The 20163-nt window shown below is 39.5% G+C and overlaps 1 protein-coding gene across 2 annotated transcripts; it reads left to right on the top strand.

The window, feature by feature from the left end:
* Nucleotides 1–338: 338 nt before the first annotated feature.
* FAM98A (family with sequence similarity 98 member A) lies at nt 339–19279 on the top strand. 2 transcript variants are annotated; one of them, XM_024193732.1, is made up of 9 exons: nt 339–398; nt 621–726; nt 3439–3587; nt 6197–6331; nt 7946–8130; nt 11110–11190; nt 12023–12139; nt 16211–16378; nt 17561–19279. In XM_024193732.1, the coding sequence occupies exons 2-9, from the start codon at nt 674–676 to the stop codon at nt 18320–18322; spliced, it is 1650 nt and encodes a 549-aa protein (XP_024049500.1). In that variant the 5' UTR covers nt 339–398; nt 621–673; the 3' UTR covers nt 18323–19279. The 2 variants fall into 2 exon arrangements, with proteins under 2 accessions (XP_024049500.1, XP_024049501.1); XM_024193733.2 differs by lacking the exon at nt 339–398 and having other exon boundaries at nt 546–726.
* Nucleotides 19280–20163: the final 884 nt, after the last annotated feature.

Below are 20163 nucleotides of genomic sequence, written 5' to 3' on the forward strand. Positions count from 1 at the left end.
TCTGCTGAAGTTTGTCCCTTTTCCCGCGCCATATCCTTTCGTTTCTTTAATTTCACTGTCTCCAGACGGCCAGAACCCTCCACATTCCAACGTGGGTTCTACAGGAGGGGGTCCTTCGTCTCAAGGCTGCCAGACGCTGCCTGATAAAAATATTTTTCTTCAAGGGGCCGTTTCTGCTATTAAAACAAAAAAACGGAAATTAAAAAAAAAATCACCGGTCACACTGAAAGAGAAACGGAGAGTAGCGGAGACGTTAAAAGAACACAAGGCGGTGATGTGAGTTAGGCACCGCTTAGGGCAGCTCCCGGTGCCGGGTGAGAGGTCAGGCCGGGGGCCTGCTCCCCCCCCTCGCTCTGACATGCCAACCCGGCAGTCGGCTTGGTAGCTGCTTGCGCAGAGTGCGTCGGGGGAGCCCCGTGCGGCCGGGGAGCGGGCAGGCGCGGAGGAGGGTGACGGGGCGGGGAGCTGACGGGGCGACCCCCGGCCTGGGCGGGGGCGTGGCTGAGGAGCCCCTGGGCTGCCGCTGAGCGGGGTGGGGTGAGGTGGCCTCGCCCCGGGCCCGGGGCTGTAGCCGGGGAAGGGGCTGGCGCGCTGGTGACTGACTCTGCTTTGCTGTGCAGGTGCCAGCTTTGTTCCTCGCAAGGAAACAGGCCGGTGGGTGCCAGGGCAGAGGATGGAGTTCGAGCTCATGGAGAGCGACATCCTGGAGTCGTTGGAGGATCTAGGGTAGGTGGCCTTCCGCGGCATACACATGTGCGACCGGCTACCCCCTCTCGGCACACCCAGCCCGTGCTGCGCTCGGGCGGGGGGAGGTGGATCTGTATCTCGTGGGTGACTTGACAGTTTCTGTGAGGGGGATTGAGGCTGAAAACTCCTTGTGCTCGTGTTTCCATGTTAACTCCGGGTGGCCAATGTGACACTCGCCTATTGTTCCCTCTTCCATAGGCACATGTGAGGGGCTCCTCTAGTGGCAGAGGGAGAGGTGGGGTTTAGGGATTCAACGGAAAATCTTTGTTCTAGAAGAAACCCGACTTTACAGGTTTTGAAATGTCGGAGAAGCAGCCCTAAAAGATCTTTCTTTCTTTCTGCCGGAGAATTTTTCTGCTGTAGTACAGCATGTCTATTGTGTTCTCAGACTTAATTGTCGGGGCTATGGTGTTTTGTCTGTCGATGGTACTTATTTGGATTCCATGAGTGCAGTACCTGAGGGATGGTCTACACTGGGAACTTACATTGTAATCACTACATCTCTCAGGGGTGTGAAAAATCGACATATGTGAGAGACATAGCTATACCGACCTAACCCCTGATGTAAAATTCTTCCATCAATCTAGCTACCACCTCTAGGCCAGCTGGATTGCCTACGCAGATGGGAGAACCCCTCCCGTCTGCGTAAGTAGTGTCTACACTGAAACATTACAAGGAGCTGCCGCAGTGTTTTGAGTCATCACTTATCCTTGTAGCATTATTGAGTGGTGAGGGAGTACTATTATACCCATCTGTAAAATGGGGGAACTGAGGCCTAGATAGACTGAGGCCCAAGGTCAAACAGGAAGTCTGTGGCAGAGCAGGGAATTGAACATTGGTTTCCCAAGTCCCAGGCCAGTGGAGAATCCTTCCTTTCTAGTTGAATGTTTAACAAAGGATGCCTTACTACAAAGTATTCATTAGGCACTGAAGTTAAGTAGATGCTGTTAAAAACAAATAAACCAAACAACTTTAAAAAGTTAGGTCTCTGGTTAAAATTCCCTTCTGCTTTAAGTTACTCAGCTTTCATTCTCTTGATTCTTGTGATGTCATCACTTAATTAGTTCTTTGATCAACATATGCTTTCATGCTAACAGGGGAGGGAGAAGCAGGAGTAAAACCTTCCCTTCAGAGAAGGGAGGAAAACAAATGTGTAGGCGGTATACATTATGAAGACTAAAAGGACACAAGCCAATTTTTCCTTTTTCAGGTCATCTTTATAGCATGCTGGGCCAAATTCTTTATTCTGGGAGTACATTGATTTAACTTTCAATGTCAATAGGAGGTTACACAGATGTAATGGAGGGCAGAATTTGGCCCAGTGTGGCTTTGTTGAGCCATCTGGACTAAACAAAAATGCTGTCAAACTGTGGATTACAAGAGGCTGCAGCAGGAGAAGTACAGCAACCAGAGCAGGGACATTACTGGAGAGAAGAGGAGCAGAAATATGTGTGTTATGGAGCATGGGGAGGCAGAGATTGAAGTTTCAGTCAGCAACCCACAGATTGGATTGCTAGCTAAAGAGCTGCAGGAGTGGAGCCAGATTATGAGAGATATGTTAGCTGGGATGGCATTTCTAGGGAAGGGGGAATTGCTAGGAGAATCAGAGAGTGGGCCTTTCACTTGACAAACTACTTAGGCCCTAATCCTGCAAAGATTTACTCATGTGTGTAACTTTACACCCTGTGAGTAACAACCCAAATCTTTGCAGGATGAGAGCCCTCGTATGCTGGTTGAGACATCTGTCATCTTTGACATCTATCAAGAGTTGACTGCACCAGTTGTCAAAGTGGACTCAGTCCTTTGAGGTTTTACTTCTTCAAGGTATCAGGGTAACTTCAACTGTTTTTGAGGTTTCTTTGATCCCTTTTCAGATGGGTATATTACATCAAAACAATCTAGCACCTTTTATATTTACCAGAGTACAAGCTGTAATCTCTGCCTTTACAAGGTTAGGGGAAATTGTTCTTCTTTTGTTGTCCAGAACACTTATCTTCTGAAACCAGTAAATAACTAAAATGTGTTGCATTTAGAGTTGAATAAGATTCAGCTTTGACATAGTGCGTACAACTCCCATTGTAGAATTGTGCCTACTTATGCCAGGACTGAATTTGGCCCATAATTCTCCATACAAAGACAACTTTTCACCTTATTAATGTCCATTTTAAAGTTTTTATTCAACAGAAAATTATTCCTCCTTCACTATTTATATAACATCTATATCCAGTGTTTCTAATTTGCATTGTCTGGCAACCCAGTAAAAATATGAAAGTAAATGACATTTCGGCAATAAAAAAAAAAAGGGCAATAGAACAGTCAGGCACTAGTTACTCAACATATTATGAAGCAGTAATTCCAGAGAGGTACTTTAGAATTGCAGAAAGAATAGATAAATAAACTAAGATCTATGATAGAAGTTGCACTCCATATTTTGGTAGCATTGCTCCAAATGAAAACATTTTGACTCCTGTCACATTTGTTTTACTCAAACATTTTTAATGTCCTGTTTCCCCATAGTTAAACTCATGAATTTTTGTGACATTTACCTGTATTTTCAACACTTTAGATATAATGGTGATATTCCTTACATGTTCACATAGACATTAAAATAAATAAATAAATAAAATCTATAGCAGAATTCAGTCATAATCTAGATGCTTAATAAGTTGTGCTTTTAACTTTGCTTGCCAGTTACAAAGGTCCATTGTTAGAAGATGGAGCGCTGACTCAAGCAGTCTCTGGTGGAGCCAGTTCCCCTGAATTTACGAAACTCTGTGCTTGGCTGGTGTCTGAGTTAAGGCTATACTGTAAACTAGAAGAAAATGTGCAAGCTACTAACAGTAAGTAACCGCAGCCCTGAGAACAAAATTGTGCAGTTAATGCACTTTTATAGATGTGTGTTCTATAGATTTGGGCTGACAGTAGTTAAATCAATTGTACCATAGAGTACTGTCTGCATCCTATCAGTTTTTGGATGTTTTCCACCTCATTTTTCAAGCTGACCCAGTGTGCATCCAACAGAAACTGAATTTGTTGTTGGGATGAACTTTCTACTGAAGTTATTTTTTCCTTTAACTGATTTTCACAGAGATGAGTGTGTTCAGTTATTGAATCCTTTCTTATTTTTGGAGGAAACAAAGTTTTATTTATCAAAATTTCAAAATAACTTTTTTACAACTCTTTGAGGATCTGATGTATTAAATTATATTTAAAATTCCAGAGTGGATGCTCTAATAACTAGAAATTTGCCTCAATTTCCTATTTACTCTTGATTATCTTAAAGGGAAGACAAACAATGAATTATGAAATGCTCTGTGAGGGAGGAATTGGAAATCTAAAATTTTCCATAATTTTTTATCTTTAATGGGGAAAAACTAAATAAAACTTTCAAGAAAATGTTTAAAACAATTTTGTTGAGTTTGTAATAAGCTCTAATTCTGGCATTCTTCAGACTTACACTTTATGTATTAGAATCCATATTTTATCTTTAACGGGTATTCAACAGAATTCTGAGTATTTGTGGAATTGTATACACTTTTTAACCTATTTTTGTTACAAGTAACACCTAACCCTAATATTTTTCTTTAATTTTTCAGTTACAGACTTTTCTGTATTTTCCATTTGTTTACTTTGTGCAGTAATTTTCTCCGGTACAATTAGTTTTCCTTTTTGTTAATGAAAGCATTTAACACTTCAACACATGAGACTTTTTTTTTAAAAGGGAAATATAAAACCACACAGATTGGCAAATGGACTCTTAATGTAAAAAAGAGTTTTAACTTGTAATCTACTCACTGTCCCTACATATCTTTTTGTTTCTCAGTGTCCTGTCTCTTTCCGTTCTTTTTCCTGCTGTGTGTTCTTTCCAATAATCCTCTTCTCCCTATATTTTATTCATTTTAGTGAGAAAACATTACTAATAGAGGCAGTAAAAAAATCTTGCATGTTATAAGGTTCCCACTTCAGGGGCTGAGTAAAAATAGAACTAACCTGGATCTTCGTGCCTGTTCCTAAATTCTCAGGAACTTGGGCAATATATATCAAGGTTTATATATTTGTAGTGCTAGTAAGTGGTATCCTAATTTTGTCTGGTTTGGGTTTATAATAATATTTTCAAGTTGATGTCCCTTTTTTAAGTGCTCAATTTTAAACTTTTTTTTTCTATTCATATTTTGTACTTGATTCAGCTTGGATGATGAAAAGCTATCTTAGGCCTGGTCTACACTGGGGGGGGGGTGGGGATCGATCGAAGTTACGCAACTTCAACTACGTGAATAACGTAGCTGAAGTCGACGTTCTTAGATCGATTTACCGTGGTGTCTTCATCGCGGTGAGTCAACTGCTGCCGCTCCCCCGTTGACTCTGCCTGCGCCTCTCGCCGAGCTGGAGTACAGGAGTTGACGGGAGAGCGCTCAGGGATCGATTTATCGCGTCTAGACTAGACACGATAAATCGATCCCCGCTGGATCGATCGCTGCCCACCAATCCGTCCGGTAGTGAAGACATACCCTTAGTTTCACTCTAGTTCTTGGGCTCTAGCACAAGGAAACACATTTTTTGTCAATCTAAATGTTGCACCTAAGCTACTTGACTGTCCCTCCTACTAAGAAAAAGCAAGTAGGTGAGGGTCATAAATGTAAACTTAAAAGGGGAAGGCTTGTGGTACTCTTGACCTTTCTTATCCAGCAATTCCTAATTATTCACTAAGGGCAGGTCTACACTAACCCCCCAATTCGAACTAAGGTACGCAACTTCAGCTACGTGAATAACGTAGCTGAAGTTCGAAGTACCTTAGTTCAAACTTACCTCCGTCCAGACGCGGCAGGCAGGCTCCCCCGTCGACTTCGCGTACTCCTCTCGTCGAGCTGGAGTACAGCAGTCGACGGCGAGCACTTCCGGGTTCGACTTATCGCGTCCAGACAAGACGCAATAAGTTGAACCCAGAAGTTCGATTTGCTTGCCGCCGAACTACCGGGTAAGTGTAGACCTACCCTAAGAGTACTTCAACCAGAATCATCTAAATCTAAGATGCCTATCGCTCTGATATTTAAGTGACACTAAGATTCCACACAGATTCCAGATTGGGGTCTGTGGTATCATTAGTTCCAACTTCTGTACTTTATATGGCTACTAAGTGAAAAGTTCCTAGACTGGGAGAGAAAGCAAATGGAAGCATAATTCTGCAATCACTGAGGAACTACTTGTCCTCAAATCAGTCATGCTGAGTCCCAAGCTTTGAAAACCCAGAGGACTTCTGTGGCTTTCACCCACAGCAATATTTTCATTTTGATACTCCTTTAGCATGAATAACTCTCTGCTGTAGCCACAAATTTTTTTTTTTTAACCAAACCACCCTGGTCTCCAAAGTCCTATAGTTCCTAATTAATTTATGATCACAAAATCAGGAAACTAAATATTTGAACTGATTAAACAAGTTGCTTTTTTAAAGGTCCAAATGAAGCAGAAGAGTTCCAACTTGAAGTGAGTGGGCTACTGGGGGAAATGAACTGTCCATATGCATCACTAACATCAGGAGAGGTGACAAAACGCCTTCTCAATCAGAAGAACTGCCTCCTGCTGCTCAGTAAGTTAAAGGGAACATTTTCATAGAGGCCTGCTAATGCAAAGATTCCCGCTCCTGTTCATTTTTATGATTCTGAGACAGAATAGTGATGGTATTGTGTTATTTGTTTCCCATAAAAGCAGTGAATAATTTTTCGGTAATTCTTAAGAATTTTACTTACATATTTTCTGTTACATTTCAAAAGGAGTCCAAAATCCAAACAAAAGAATTGAAGGCGACGCATTACACTGCCAAGTCTTAAAAATTTTTACCAGCCACTTACTAGTCAGTATCCAGTAGAAAAGATTTGAGGGTGGGAGAGCACCTGTGAAGACCAGGGGCAATGACCTGGTGAAAAGCCTATTGCATTCCTCTCTACAAGATGCTGGGAAGAGGGAAGCATGTTGAGATTCCTGTCAGGGTAAAGACCTTGGACTTTGCTCAGAGGGTTCACTTTTTGTATCGGACTCTGACTGGTAGATCTGTCATCAGTTTGAATCCTCTATCATGGCCTTCTACCTGACTCTTCGGATGGGGTGCATAGGTGGTGGACGGTTAAGAACTTTCCCTCTTCCACACCCCTAAAACCCATCTCAAAGCCTGACTTTTGGGGAGAGGAGCCTCAGTTTTTCTGTGTCAGCCTCCTCCATAAATAGCCCCTGTATCTTTTTTTGCTGTTTGGAAGCAGCAGAGTAAAGTGACATTCTTGTTAATTTCTACGCATAGTATCCCCATTGTATTTTGGAACAGAAGAACTCTAAATTACTGTTGAGATTTCTAAGTGAAATTAAAGAGAAAATGTACATCTCATTTTAATTCAAACTTTAAAAATTATGGGAATCACAAACTAAGGTTACATAATCAAATCTGACATTAAACATAATGCTGAATTCTTGAACATAAGCAGACACCTCACAAGATTTTGTTTGTGGGGTTGTTGTTGTTTTTATTTTTTGGGGGGGGGGCGGGGGGGTGGTAAATCCCTGACTTGCAATATGATGCCATCCCCCTGCTGTCTTCATGTGAAAAGCTTTGCAGAGTTCTCTACAGTCAGCTTCAGCATCAGTTCCTGCTTTCTTTACAGTGTCTCCATTGCCCCCAAGAATAGCTCTGATTGTTTTAACTGTTTCCCAGTTCCTAGCTCCCCAGTTCCTTGGATGATCTCCAATCCTGGTTCCCCTGCCAGTCTTTCATTTATACCTCTAGCCGTCCCACTTTTTGACCCAAGACTTTAGGGAGTCCTGTCAACCTGGCTGTAAATCCATGTGCTAGCCTCTTCTTGCTTTTTTCCCATGTTCCCGATCAACACTGCTCACTCTGCAAAGGCCTTGCAGGGGAAGAGCCATGCTCTGTTAGACGTATAATAAAATCTACTGGAGTGGGATTTCTCAGCAGGACTGCCAGTTGCCACAGATGCCTCCACCTTAGAGCTTCCCCTTCTCAGTGGTCCCCTCAGGACCACATACTCCTACCCAGTGATTGTTATAAATATGAGCTTTCTTTGGATTCAAAAATTAAAGTCCGAAATCTTTCTAAAATGTTCTGTTTGTGCCTTTATCACTTGTAAGTACTTTAATTCTCAGTAATTTTAAAATTGGATGCATCTTACTCTGAAATCTAATTTTTTTACCCCAGCATACCTCATCTCAGAACTGGAAGCTGCCAGAATGCTGTGTGTGAACGCCCCTCCAAAAAAAGCACAAGAAGGAGGTGGTAGCGAGGTCTTTCAGGAGCTAAAAGGCATTTGTATTGCATTAGGCATGTCCAAGCCTCCAGCCAACATAACTATGTTCCAGTTCTTCAGTGGAATCGAAAAAAAAGTAAGATCCAAAGGAACAAAAGTACAATATTAGAGTATTATTGCTTTCATTTAAATTAGCTCCATTGCCTCTTGTGAAACTTTTCTAGTATTGGGGGGTTAATATGGTTTACAGAATGCGCTATGATTCACAAAGAAATTGCAGATATTAAAGGTGAACTGAAGGGCTTCTTCATTGTTAAGACCTGAGGTCAGGGTTCTGTGTATCCTGCGCAAAGGCTGTGGCTATCTCATTACCATGAAGGGTTCTGTATTCCTTATGCTGCTGTAGGTCTTTGAGTCATCACCTGCTGCTGGGGTTTCTCAGAACCACCCAACTTAGGTCTTGGCAGGTAAGTTAAGGAGAAACTTGTTTTTTATTACTACTTAGATATATAAACAACTTTTTAAAGGGACCTATCATCTTGAAATCTAGTCAGTTAAAATTAGTATCAAGTGAACACCTACCCTAGAGTCCCCTTGTCATTTCTTGTGACTTTAATTACATTTTCCTTATTTTTTTTTTTAAAAAGTGTGTTCTCACCCTGTTGCTCTTTGAAAGAGCAAAGGGAAAGCTGACTATCTGGGGGAAACAGTGAAACTGAATGTGTGGTCAAATACGCAAATTAAACTGGGGGGGGGGGGAGGAAAATATTTTTTCTTTGTTATAGTACTAGTTTTTTTTAAACAAAAATGTAACTTTCTTACATTATCTGTCCCTTAAAGTTTACATAATTACTAAGGTCTCAAAAACCCCTTTTAGAAGCCTTTTAGGAATTTCTACTTCAGCTGAGTCAAAGTTGCTAGAAATGACTCATTTGGAAGTCTTTAAAGAGAATTTGGCTTTCCAAACTTGTTTTCTGGCAGTTGCCCTCATTTAGGAGGGGACAGATAATGTGGACTCAGGAGATCACAGTTCTGTTCCTGGCTTTGTCATGGATTTGAGATTTCAGGAAAGGCAGTTTAAGATCTCTGTGCCTCCATTTCCCCATCTGTAAAATGGAGAAAATGCTTTATCTCACATGGATGAACTCATTAACATTGGCAAAGATTTTTTCTGATGGAAGGTGCTCTATAGATAATTCTTTGTATTTATATCTGTATGATCAGACTCTTTTATGTAAAAATGACATACTAGAGTTCATACTTTTTAAAAATTTCGTAATTAACTTCCCTTTCACTTTTTTGCTTGGTTCACAATAATGGCAATGCTAAGTCTATTAAGCTTAAAAGGATACTGTTAAGTCACTTTAGGCCCCAAAGTTGTCTTGTAGTGAAAACAGACTGAAAGCCTAATGAGATGTTTCAGTGAATTTTTAAAAAACGTTAAGCAGAAACTTATTTTTCAGGGAATTTGCAGTGTTTGCAATCCAACCCTTAGTAGTATTTAGAAACCAAAATGTGAAGCTGATTAGATACTGACTATAAACAAAAGTGAAATGTAGTGGTCAACTTTCATTGACAAAATCTGAATGAAAGGCAAAAACTAAAATAACATAAGTAGTGAAAAGTTTAGACTTGAATATACAGTGATAATAGTAACACATAGAGAAGGAACTTACAGGTTTTCTTGTTTTTAATATGCAAAATTTAATCTGACACTGTAGCATCTGAAATAGAGCTGTATTTTCTCTTTTGTGCATGCCAAAGTCTCTACTGCTGGAAATCAAAGGTTACTGTAGCTGGCAATCTTGTTAATCATGCATACGACAAATATGCAGCTTGTTTAAATCAACCATTAGTTCTGCTGTTCTGGATGTTTTTTGAACTACTAAGCAAAACAGATAGGAATTGGCAATGTGTGTAGTAATAAATAGCACAGTCATAAAGAATGATTATGAAACAGACAGATACCTACAATTATAAACTTAGAAATCTTTCAGTTGACATCCGGTTTTCCAGAAACAACTTTGGAAGAACAACATTTTGTAAATCAGAAAGACATTTACATGCAATTCTGGTGGTTGTAAAGGGCATGTTCTGGCGGGGTCAGAGATGGGTAGGAAAAGTTTCCTAAATTTTAAGAGAGGACCAGGGATGCATTTGCCAGTATGTTGAAAAGGTGAAAACAATTTTCTTGAAATGGTTTGTACTTCATGAAATGTACAAATTACCATCTGGTAGGAAACCATAAGCAAAATGTAAAACGTAACAAGAAAAACAAAGAGTTTGGGTAAAGTATCGCTTCTTTTATGACAGTGGCTTTATTTGGGGTGTGACTTGCAGAGTCACTGTTCACCTACAGTTCCCATTGATTTCAGTGGGAGCTGCAGGTATTCAGCCCCTCTGGGAAACGAGGCCTTACATTTTGTAGGCCGCTGAAGAGAGTGTTTGCATAAATTCAGAAACATGACTTGCAATAATGGAAAGAGGCAGTTTCTTTGTGACTCATTGACCCCCTTTTCCTCCAATCCAAGTGTTTTATCCTATTTCTATACCTGTGTTCTTAATAGTTTTGAGATAGGAAAGATGATATAGTAGCTGCACAAATCATTTGATCAGCCATATAATTTAACTGATCATGTTGAAGAATTTCTTTTTTATTACAAAGGGGCCCTTTTTAGATCCTACTTCCATGAAGTCTTCATATAAAACATATTCTGGAATTGAGAAAGCTATGAAGTAATTATATATAGGATAGTTTCTGTGTTTAAAGGGAAATAGATCTTATCAAATGTATGATTTTCCATTTTAATCACAGATGTTTCCTATCTCTGAGGTCATAATGGAGTCTGTTGATCTTTGTATGTATTTTCTCTACCTTTTATCTAAGATTACTATATTACTTGTAACAATAAGAGTTAAGAATGTTCAGAAACAAATGTGATTGAGATGTGATTGGATCTTTATATAGCACAATGTATTTTGGACAGTCCTGTATCGAAACAAAGGGCCCCCCTTTGCTTCCTATATAATGCCCAGTCCCTCCCTCCCTAAATCTGATTTTTGAAAAGCAGTGTTTATGGCCACTGTAGCATGTTCACAATATATTTTATTACAGCTAAAAGAAACCTTAGCAAAGGTTCCACCTGGCCATGTTGGAAAACCTTTACTGAAGAAACCATTGGGACCGGCTCATTGGGTAAGAGACTTTTTGTCTCCTGTGTCTGGTAGCATTACCAAACACTTTGTGGGTTTTTTTGTTTGTTTGTTTTTTAAATCAGTTATCTTGAGTACAGACTCCTGGCAAAACATAGACAAGAATTCCCTTTAGCGCTAAATGTCTGCGTTTTTGCCCCAGCAGGGACCATTGCTTGCCACCCTGAGAGCCATAGTGTTTCCAGTGGTATCTTGTCTTTTTTTTCTGATATGAATCATAAAGGAACATCTTGTTGCTGCATGAGGCTGCCTTCTCTGCTGCATCCTAGGCTCTAATCAAGATCCTTAGATAATTGTTTGAAATACTGTATAAGTACTGTTTTTTATTCTTAGGGCCACATCTCTTGTCTTAAAGACACTTATTTTAGTTTTGAGGAGCTGGGGACTTCAGACTCCCTAGCACTTGAGGGTAGAAATCCTTGCATTTCTTTGAGTTTATACCTTGTTCATATTTTTCTCCTCCTTACTTGTTTGCTCTGGAAAATACTGGAGGAAGCAAACCAGCAGCTTGAAAAAAGTGCGGAGTTTCATACCTTATGAACAACATTGAACACTGTGCCGATAGGAGACTGTACTTGGGCTGCCATGAAGAAGGTAGAGCTTTCATGGCCATCAGGGAAGCAGTGTTAGCAGCTGGGGCTTGCATTTGGGGCCCAATTCCATGACTGGAGAATGTTTAATAGGTAGATAATTGTGTGCTAAAGTCAAATCTGTGTTTAATATCTGAATCCGTTTATACCATTGAGTCTATCATTTATTGTTGCAATTAGAAAATAATCTAGTGTGTGTGTCACACTCATGAATCTTCATTTCAGGAAAAAATTGAAGCAATTAACCAAGCCATAGCCAATGAGTATGAAGTTCGGAGAAAACTGTTGGTGAAACGTTTGGATGTAACTGTGCAGTCGTTTGGCTGGTCAGATAGAGCTAAGGTACAAATTGCTTTCTATAAACATGCTGAACATGCAGATCACTTATGCTTTATATAAAATATCTTTTGAGAATGACTTTCCTTGCACTTAATGGAAAACATCCCCTGGTGTAATATTTTTGGTTTATGGATTTCTGAAGAAGTTTACTGCAGAGTAAGTGGACTACAAAATTCTGTTTAAAACTGATGATTGTTATATGATTTAGTAACTACACATGTGCATATAACTACGTATAGAGAGCAAAAAATAAAGTTAAATGGATAAATAGAAGGAAAAATACCAGAGGTAAGAGGGGATTGCTAATGTGACAGTGAATGAAAAGTCTAACTATCTGCCATTAGAACCAAGGAAACCAAGATTAGAATCTCTTCTTTGCATTGTTTCTGAAAAATCATGTCAGTGAATCCTCCTTCTGACCACCTCTTTACTTAGTACCAAAGTCTGTGCTGTCCGCTAAAGCGCTGACTTTTCCCCAAAATCAAGCTGCATCTGCAAGCCCAGATTCCTAGATACATTATTGTTATGTAAGGCTGTCTTGAATGTTTCCATGCACTGCAATTTGCTCTGTCATCCTGGCTGTTAGGTAATATTTTGGTATGTATTTATGTTCTTGAATTGTACCATAGAGTGTGATGTGACTTCAACCCCTTCTCAAGTTAATTGGGTATGATCATTCTGGTTTCCAAACTAACTACCTGATCTCCCCTATGACAAAATTCCAAATATATTGATAGCAAAAATTTGGAATGATTATTTTAAACATAGCATGACAAGCATTATAAATCTGGCTTCTAAAATTATCACTATTGTCTAAACAAGGTCCATAATAGTGCAATTAGTTGGCACTACCACATAAATTAGGTGGCCATCAGGGTAGGTGAGTTTCATAGCCAGATGATGTAGTCTCACATGTCCAATGTCTTTTGACTAAATAAGTTACTTAAAAATCAACAGCTTAAAAATAAATTGTTCTGTATTTATCTTCTCTCTGGCTTGGGATCCTCTACCATCACACAGACAGGGCTATAGGTGTCACACAAGTGATGGAAGGGAGGGGGGATACGTCAGGTTTCATTGACAAACAAACTTGGAAGAGCTGTTTAATACTTTGAGTGTTTCAACAGAAACTGAAAGCGAGCAGTGAGTTTTGGACTGTGTTAAAAACACCTGGGGACTTGTGGCTGTGTTATGGTTTTGCAAAACCTGCCTTTTTTTTTTTTTTTTTTCAAAAAAAAGTGTCTTGCAGGGGTCCAAGGTTTGATCAGCTGTTCAAATTTAGTTCGGGAAAAGCACAGTGTTCTTGGCTGTATTTTCAGTAGAAATTTATTGAAAGAGCTGTTATGAACACAACAAGGGAGGACTAAGGACAATGTCTGGGCTGGGGAAATAGCTTGAACTGTGTGTGAGATTGCAATTAAACTATGTAGGGAAAACTATGTGCGCAGTATTTAAGCACTGGCAATATGTTATATTTAAAATTTATTTTCCTAGCAACTTTCAAAGATATGGTATTCATTTTAAAATATGAACTTTTAAAAACTCCATTTTATAATTTCATTAAGAAGCAAAGAATGCAGTAGTGGTAACTAATTGCTTAATAGTACAGATAAAAACTGTAAATGGATTTCACATTTGATGACAAATGACCTTGTTTTCTTAGCTGACTTATATTATGTCTTATGTATTTGAGATTTTTAAGGTTAAAGAAATAATTAGTGCAGGAATACTAAAATATTATGGCTGCTCTGTATATTGAATGTGTATTCACCTCAAGGTTAGCTTCATATAAGATTACAGGTGTTTGGATTGTAGGTCAAAAATGGAAAAACATTGTACTGTACTCCTGTTCTTTTTCCCAAGCTATTCTGTTCTTTCTGTCTTTGCTTAGTGTCAGGTAATAAAGTAAGGGTGTCATTCAGTTTTGCTATCTTTATGGTAAACATTTTACCTTTAGTTGCTAATGTAAAAGTGTAAAGTTGTTTGGTTTTCAAAAAGAATATTTTACAGTGCTTTGTTTGTCCCTGAGTAACCACTTTGATCTACCCACTACAGCTCTTATCATTCCTGTTTCCTGCCTTGAAGGGGAGCTATAGATGGGAAAACTAAAATTTGTTAAGTCACCTTGAAGATGTTAAAATATCAGGAGTTCAGCTGGGAGAATAGATTCTCCCATCCACCTGCCCTCACCCAATGTTGTCCTCCCCAGACGATCTACTGTTCAGTTACACCAACTATTCAGTTACACCCCGTTATTCCTTTGCTCCACACCTTTGTTATTCCCTCACTGTCCTTTATCCCCAATTGCATCTCTGATCCTATTCAATTTGGGCTCAGTCTTGATGATATGCTAGTCAAAGCTAGATGAAGCTCACTTGTAGTTGTATTGAGCATGTTACTTAGTGGGTGGGGGACCTTGCCATTGATACATTTGGGCAGGAGGTCAAGAGAGCAAGCTGTTAATGACAGAAGGCAATAGGGGAGGATGCGAATGGGAAAGTAATAAGCTGGTATTTTCTCCCAACTGAACTTCTGAATGTTCATCTTCAGAGTGACTTACCTTTATTTGCCTGTAATCTCTCTCCTTTAAGTAGTTTTTTAACTTTCATTACCTTGGTCAATTGTAGCTCCCCTCAAACACAGGAAACAGGAACCGCTGATGGCAGCGGAAGCAACATGTGAACCAGAGTGGCTTCTTAGGAAAAAAATGAGGTAAAATATTCCTCTTTTAACTAAACGTTTAAAAAAAGAAAGTTACAGCCTTGAAAATTGGCATTGCAAGTTATAGGGAAAGCATTTTTCAAACAGATTCTGCGACTCTGCAAAATATCCAGGTAAACTTGCCAGCCCATGCACATCTACTTACCTGTGGACTATCATAATTGATAAAAACATGAGTATTTTACTAGCCTATCAAACAATTTACTCACACCAGGCAAGGAGAAATGTGAAAGGTTGTATCATATGTAGTAACCACCCACCCTTTGAAATGACACACTGACACACTATTTAATTAGAACGATGTAAGGAAACTGGACAGTTAGGAATTTCAGTAGATGACATAAGGACAGTGCCCAGAAGAGGTGTTTTGACCATTCAAAGGACCCATCATCAACTCACTGGTCTACTGGCTCTTTCGTTCCTGCCCTCTTTGGAATATACAGAGATTGTTACCCAGGGGAATTATATCTAGCAGAGAACAGGAAACAGGATTATAGCAGCAGTTGGGAAGAGTTAAATAGGTTCCTATTATTTAGTATAACAGGTGACATATTTAAGAAATTGGCATATGCAAAGCAGTAAATAGCTTTGGCTAATTAAATAACGGTTAAAACTGAGATGTTAAACACAATAGCCACATATTATCCAGTGTAGTTAAATCTGATTATGGTTCAACAAACCATAACAGACCATCCCTAAAATAAATGATCTCTTTCCTTTTTATGACCTCCTACACATTGGTATTATGTAATTAGGTGCTTTACAGGCAAATGAGACATCATCTCTGCTTCAGAGATCTTACAGTGTAGGGACGTTTATGGCTAGCATAAAACTGACTTGAGGGATGTTTTTTTAAACATCGACTGTTTAGGAATTGTGTGTGTGTGTGCGCAAAAGGAGAAGGAGATGTATACTATCCGAATCAATAACTTTCATTGGCGTTGTGAGGGTATTAATTAGCTGAAATTCTTTTTCTAACATAGGTAACTGATCATACTGACTGCCTACTCAAGACAAATACATAAATGCAGAATAACAAAATATCTTTCTCACTTATAACAATTTTCAGCGGTAACAAGAAAATGTGTGCAAATAACATCTTGGCAATCAGGTTAGAATTATCATCCTCTTGTGACTAGAGTGAAAAAAATAACTTGGCTCACACAGTCCTTGTTACAGGAATCCTTAAATTCAAATAAATGGTTCTGAACCATTTTGATATACCTCTTGTATTTTAATAACACACATTTATTTTTATTTAGTTTGTTTATTGATCTGGATCTTTTGGCTAGACACTGTCACGTACTGATTCCTATAGCTAATTGAATCATTTGTTTTTCTTTCCTCCAACAGAGTCAAACAGAGAAACTGGCTAAAGTCTACCAACCCAAACGTGCCCTCTTAACTACCAAGTGCACTATTTCCATTGCTCACCTCTTGGCAGCTCGGCAAGATTTGTCAAAGATTATGAGGACAAGCAGTGGGTCTATCAGAGAAAAGACTGTGTGTGCCATTAATAAGGTATGTCGTCAGTGACTGCTCTGAGATGGCAAATGAAATGACAATGTTCACAGCCTGGTACGAAGTTACATTTTAAATTATTAAAAAAGATTTTTGTCCCAATGAAAGAGTGAGTGTTTTAAACACAATAATATTCTGTATTTTTCGTCAAAGTAAATGTAAACTGGAAAATATGTGATGAGAAATTTATCTTCTTGCTGCTTTATGCACCAAAGCAAAGTGCGTAGTGTACTTTGAATTAGTTTGTAATTTTAGGAATTGTAACTTCTCATATTTAGGGTCAAATTCTGTCACACACACTGAATAATATCGTACTCCACAAGCATCCCCTTTGCTTTCAGTGGGACTCATCCTGGTGTGTGATCCTATTCTGTGTCAGTAAGGGGTTCATAATATCTCCCTTAACCTCAATGTTACAGTTGCACTTCATAGTCAACCACACAGGGAGTGAGAAAGCCGTGAGGAAGCTACTTGTATATTTGTGGTGTTATCATTTCACTATCAGGGTTGCAGGTGTTGATATTGCTCTGATGTCATTAACATCACATCTAGAATAAAGTGAATGCAATCACTTAATTGCATGGATTTTAATTAGATGGGTATAAATCTGTTTGCAAAATCAGTGTTTTGCTATTTAGAGTCTCGTATGAGTTCTGATTAGATTAAATTTATATAGTCAAGGTGCATATTTTTTTAAGAGCAAGTGTTGCCGTGGAAAGAATATTGCATAAATTAAGGAATTACACATGCTCCTCCAAATCCTTTTTTCCCCCTGAGAATTCAGGCTAATCAGACTAACTTGTACCCTGAACTTGAGTCTTATATGCATTACATTATAGTGGATCTGTTCTTCGAAAGTTAACATGAAATGTCAACCACAAAGAACTAAAGAAAGTTTCTGTATTTCAGTAGCACTCAGTGACTGCAGTCAGGATTGGGTTTTGTTGTACTGAACTGTGTACAAGCAGTCCCTACCCCAAAAAACTTGTATCTTGTGCCTATTTAGACAACAGCAAGGAGGTATAGAAGCCAAAAGGAAAGAAGTGGGCAGACAAGGATGATAGTGATAGGAACAAGGTTGCATATACTATTCACTAGGAACATAAGATTTGCCATACTGGATTAGACTGGTGATTGTATGATATTAGAACTCCTTAAACAATCTTTTTCTTACCTTTACAGGTATTAATGGGCAGAGTACCTGACAGAGGGGGCAGACCAAATGAAATCGAGCCTCCACCTCCTGAGATGCCACCATGGCAGAAAAGACAAGATGGTCCTCCACAGCAAAGTGGAGGCAGAGGAGGAAGAGGTGGCTATGAATCATCATATGGAGGAAGAGGTGGTTATGAACAAGGGGGTCATGACAGAGGAGGGCGAGGAGGTTATGATTCATCATATGGAGGACGAGGAGGTCATGAACAAGGGGGTCATGAACGAGGAGGTCGAGGAGGAGGACGGGGTGGTTATGACCATGGAAACAGAGGGGGAGGAAGAGGAAACAAGCACCAAGGAGGCTGGACAGATGGCGGAGGAGGAGGCTATCAGGACAGCAATTACAGAGATAGCAACTACAGAGATGCAGGTTTTCAAACAGGTGGTTACCATGGTGGCGGTGGTGGCTACCAAGGAGGCGGCTATGGAGGCTATCAATCTTCTTCATACACAGGAAGTGGATACCAGGGTGGTGGCGGCAGCAGCGGCGGTTACCAGCAAGACAACAGATACCAAGACGGTGGTCACCATGGTGATCGAGGTGGTGGGCGTGGAGGAGGGAGAGGTGGCCGTGGAGGCCGCGGTGGCCGTGGAGGCCCAGGAGGAGGCTGGGGAGGCAGAGGTGGACAGAACTTTAATCAAGGTGGGCAGTTTGAGCAGCACTTCCAGCATGGAGGCTATCAGTATAATCAGTCTGGATTTGGACAAGGAAGACACTTTACTAGCTGAGGCTACTAAATCTTACATTTCAGCAGAGCTCAAGTAATAGAAACCTAGTTTCAGAGGCCTGATCTAATGCTTCTTGAATTAGTACAAGACCATATGTGGCAGGCCAAGGTCCTGTCTGGGTGAGAGGTCTTGCTTCAAGCAAGCTGTAGGTTCCCATACAACTCTGATTTTTTGTTGTTGTTCGACTGAAATAAATAAATTGCCACTCTTCACTGGGATTAACCAAACCTTAAACCAATAGTTTAGCTTTTTAGATGGAATCCCTTTGATCAAATCATTTCGTTCTGAAATTATTACCCTCCTGTGTGTGCCTTCCATTCTGGGGGTATATATACTGATGCTAGCAATGCTTTTCTGGTCAGACTTGTAATACACACACAACATTGAAAATTAATTCAATTATCTTTTACATGTTCTGCATTTCTCTTTTTAAATATTCTTTAGGTGTATATGTTCCAAACACAGTTTTGAGTATTGCTTTTGATTTACTGCCCTGTCACCTGAATCAAGAAAAGGTTTCTCACTCATGCTCTCACATACCTGCTTTCAAACTGCTTTCTAACTCATAGGTCTGTTGTATCTATTATATGAGCTCTACTGCAGATACCACATTCAGTAGCCTTATCTTCCACTAATTGAAAATTGTATCTCCTGCTCAACTCTGGAGATCTCACCTGCGGCCAGAATCTGCAAAGATCATTTTAAAACCAAGCTAAGTTGTGAACCGATAGTGTATGTAGGGCTGTAGTTAAGTATAGCAATTCAAACTGACCTGCATCCATCCAAAACAAGTTGCTCCTCTTACAAACCTAATTTTTACTTGAAATCAGCTAGAAGGAACAGCAAACTGAAATTTGTTTTATGCACGAGTTATTACCACTGGCTCAGCAAATTCAGGGCAATTTGTTTTGGGGGTTGTCTTTTTTTTTTTTTTTTTTTTTTTTAATTTTATTTTTTGAAGAAATGCACTACGGCCTGGAAAGACTAATTCCTGCCTGGAGGAAGCCCTTTTACTATTGCTGCAGAAAATGAAGCCTGGCTGAGTTTGATGTCTTGACATTTTTTTCCTTTACTGAAAGCCACATAATGCTTCTTGCTGGGATTTTATGTACATAAACATTGTCAAGCTGTGAAAGAAAATGGCTGAAGGTGTGCTGTTGTATAAAAGGTGAGCAATAAAAGTATCTGTATGTTCTCCAGTTTGTTTGGTTTTCTTTAAATCATGGTAAGGTCTAAAAGAATTGTGCAGTAGCAGGAAATTTATAGAGGTTCCTGGCCAGGTATTTTAAGCATGGGATGGGATGAATTCTGCATCTCTTGACATTTTCAAACCAAGACTGACAGGATGCCTTTCTGGAAGACATGCTTTAGTCAGACACAAGTTATTGGACTTAATACGGGGGTAACTGGCTGAAATTCTATAGCCTGTGTTATATGGGAGCTCACACTAGATTAACCTATGAATAAATGTGCTCATTTTATTTTACATCATTGTTACCTATTGTTGATCATAAGTTATAGCACCTGAATGCAGCAATTCACCACATAATAGAATATAGCTGGACAAATAGTATTAATAGTCACTCACTACACTAATCAGAAGACAGCCAGAAGAAATTCAAATTATTCTTTGGCCACTAGGTGTTGCTATTGATACACAAGTGAAGGTCACTTCAGAAGCACCAATAAAAATATATAGGAATCTAGGTCAATGTCCATTCTGTTCTCATTTAATCTGTGGTCTATGTACAAACAGCTTGATGGAGGAAAATGCTTATTAGAGTAGACAGGAGCTTGCACAAGCCCTTTTTTGTGAGCCTAGTAATGGATTTGTCATAGTG

The sequence above is a fragment of the Terrapene carolina genome, unplaced genomic scaffold (genome assembly GCF_002925995.2).
Source record: "Terrapene carolina triunguis isolate 2854851 unplaced genomic scaffold, T_m_triunguis-2.0 Scaffold85, whole genome shotgun sequence".
In the NCBI taxonomy this organism is placed as follows: Eukaryota; Metazoa; Chordata; order Testudines; family Emydidae; genus Terrapene; species Terrapene triunguis.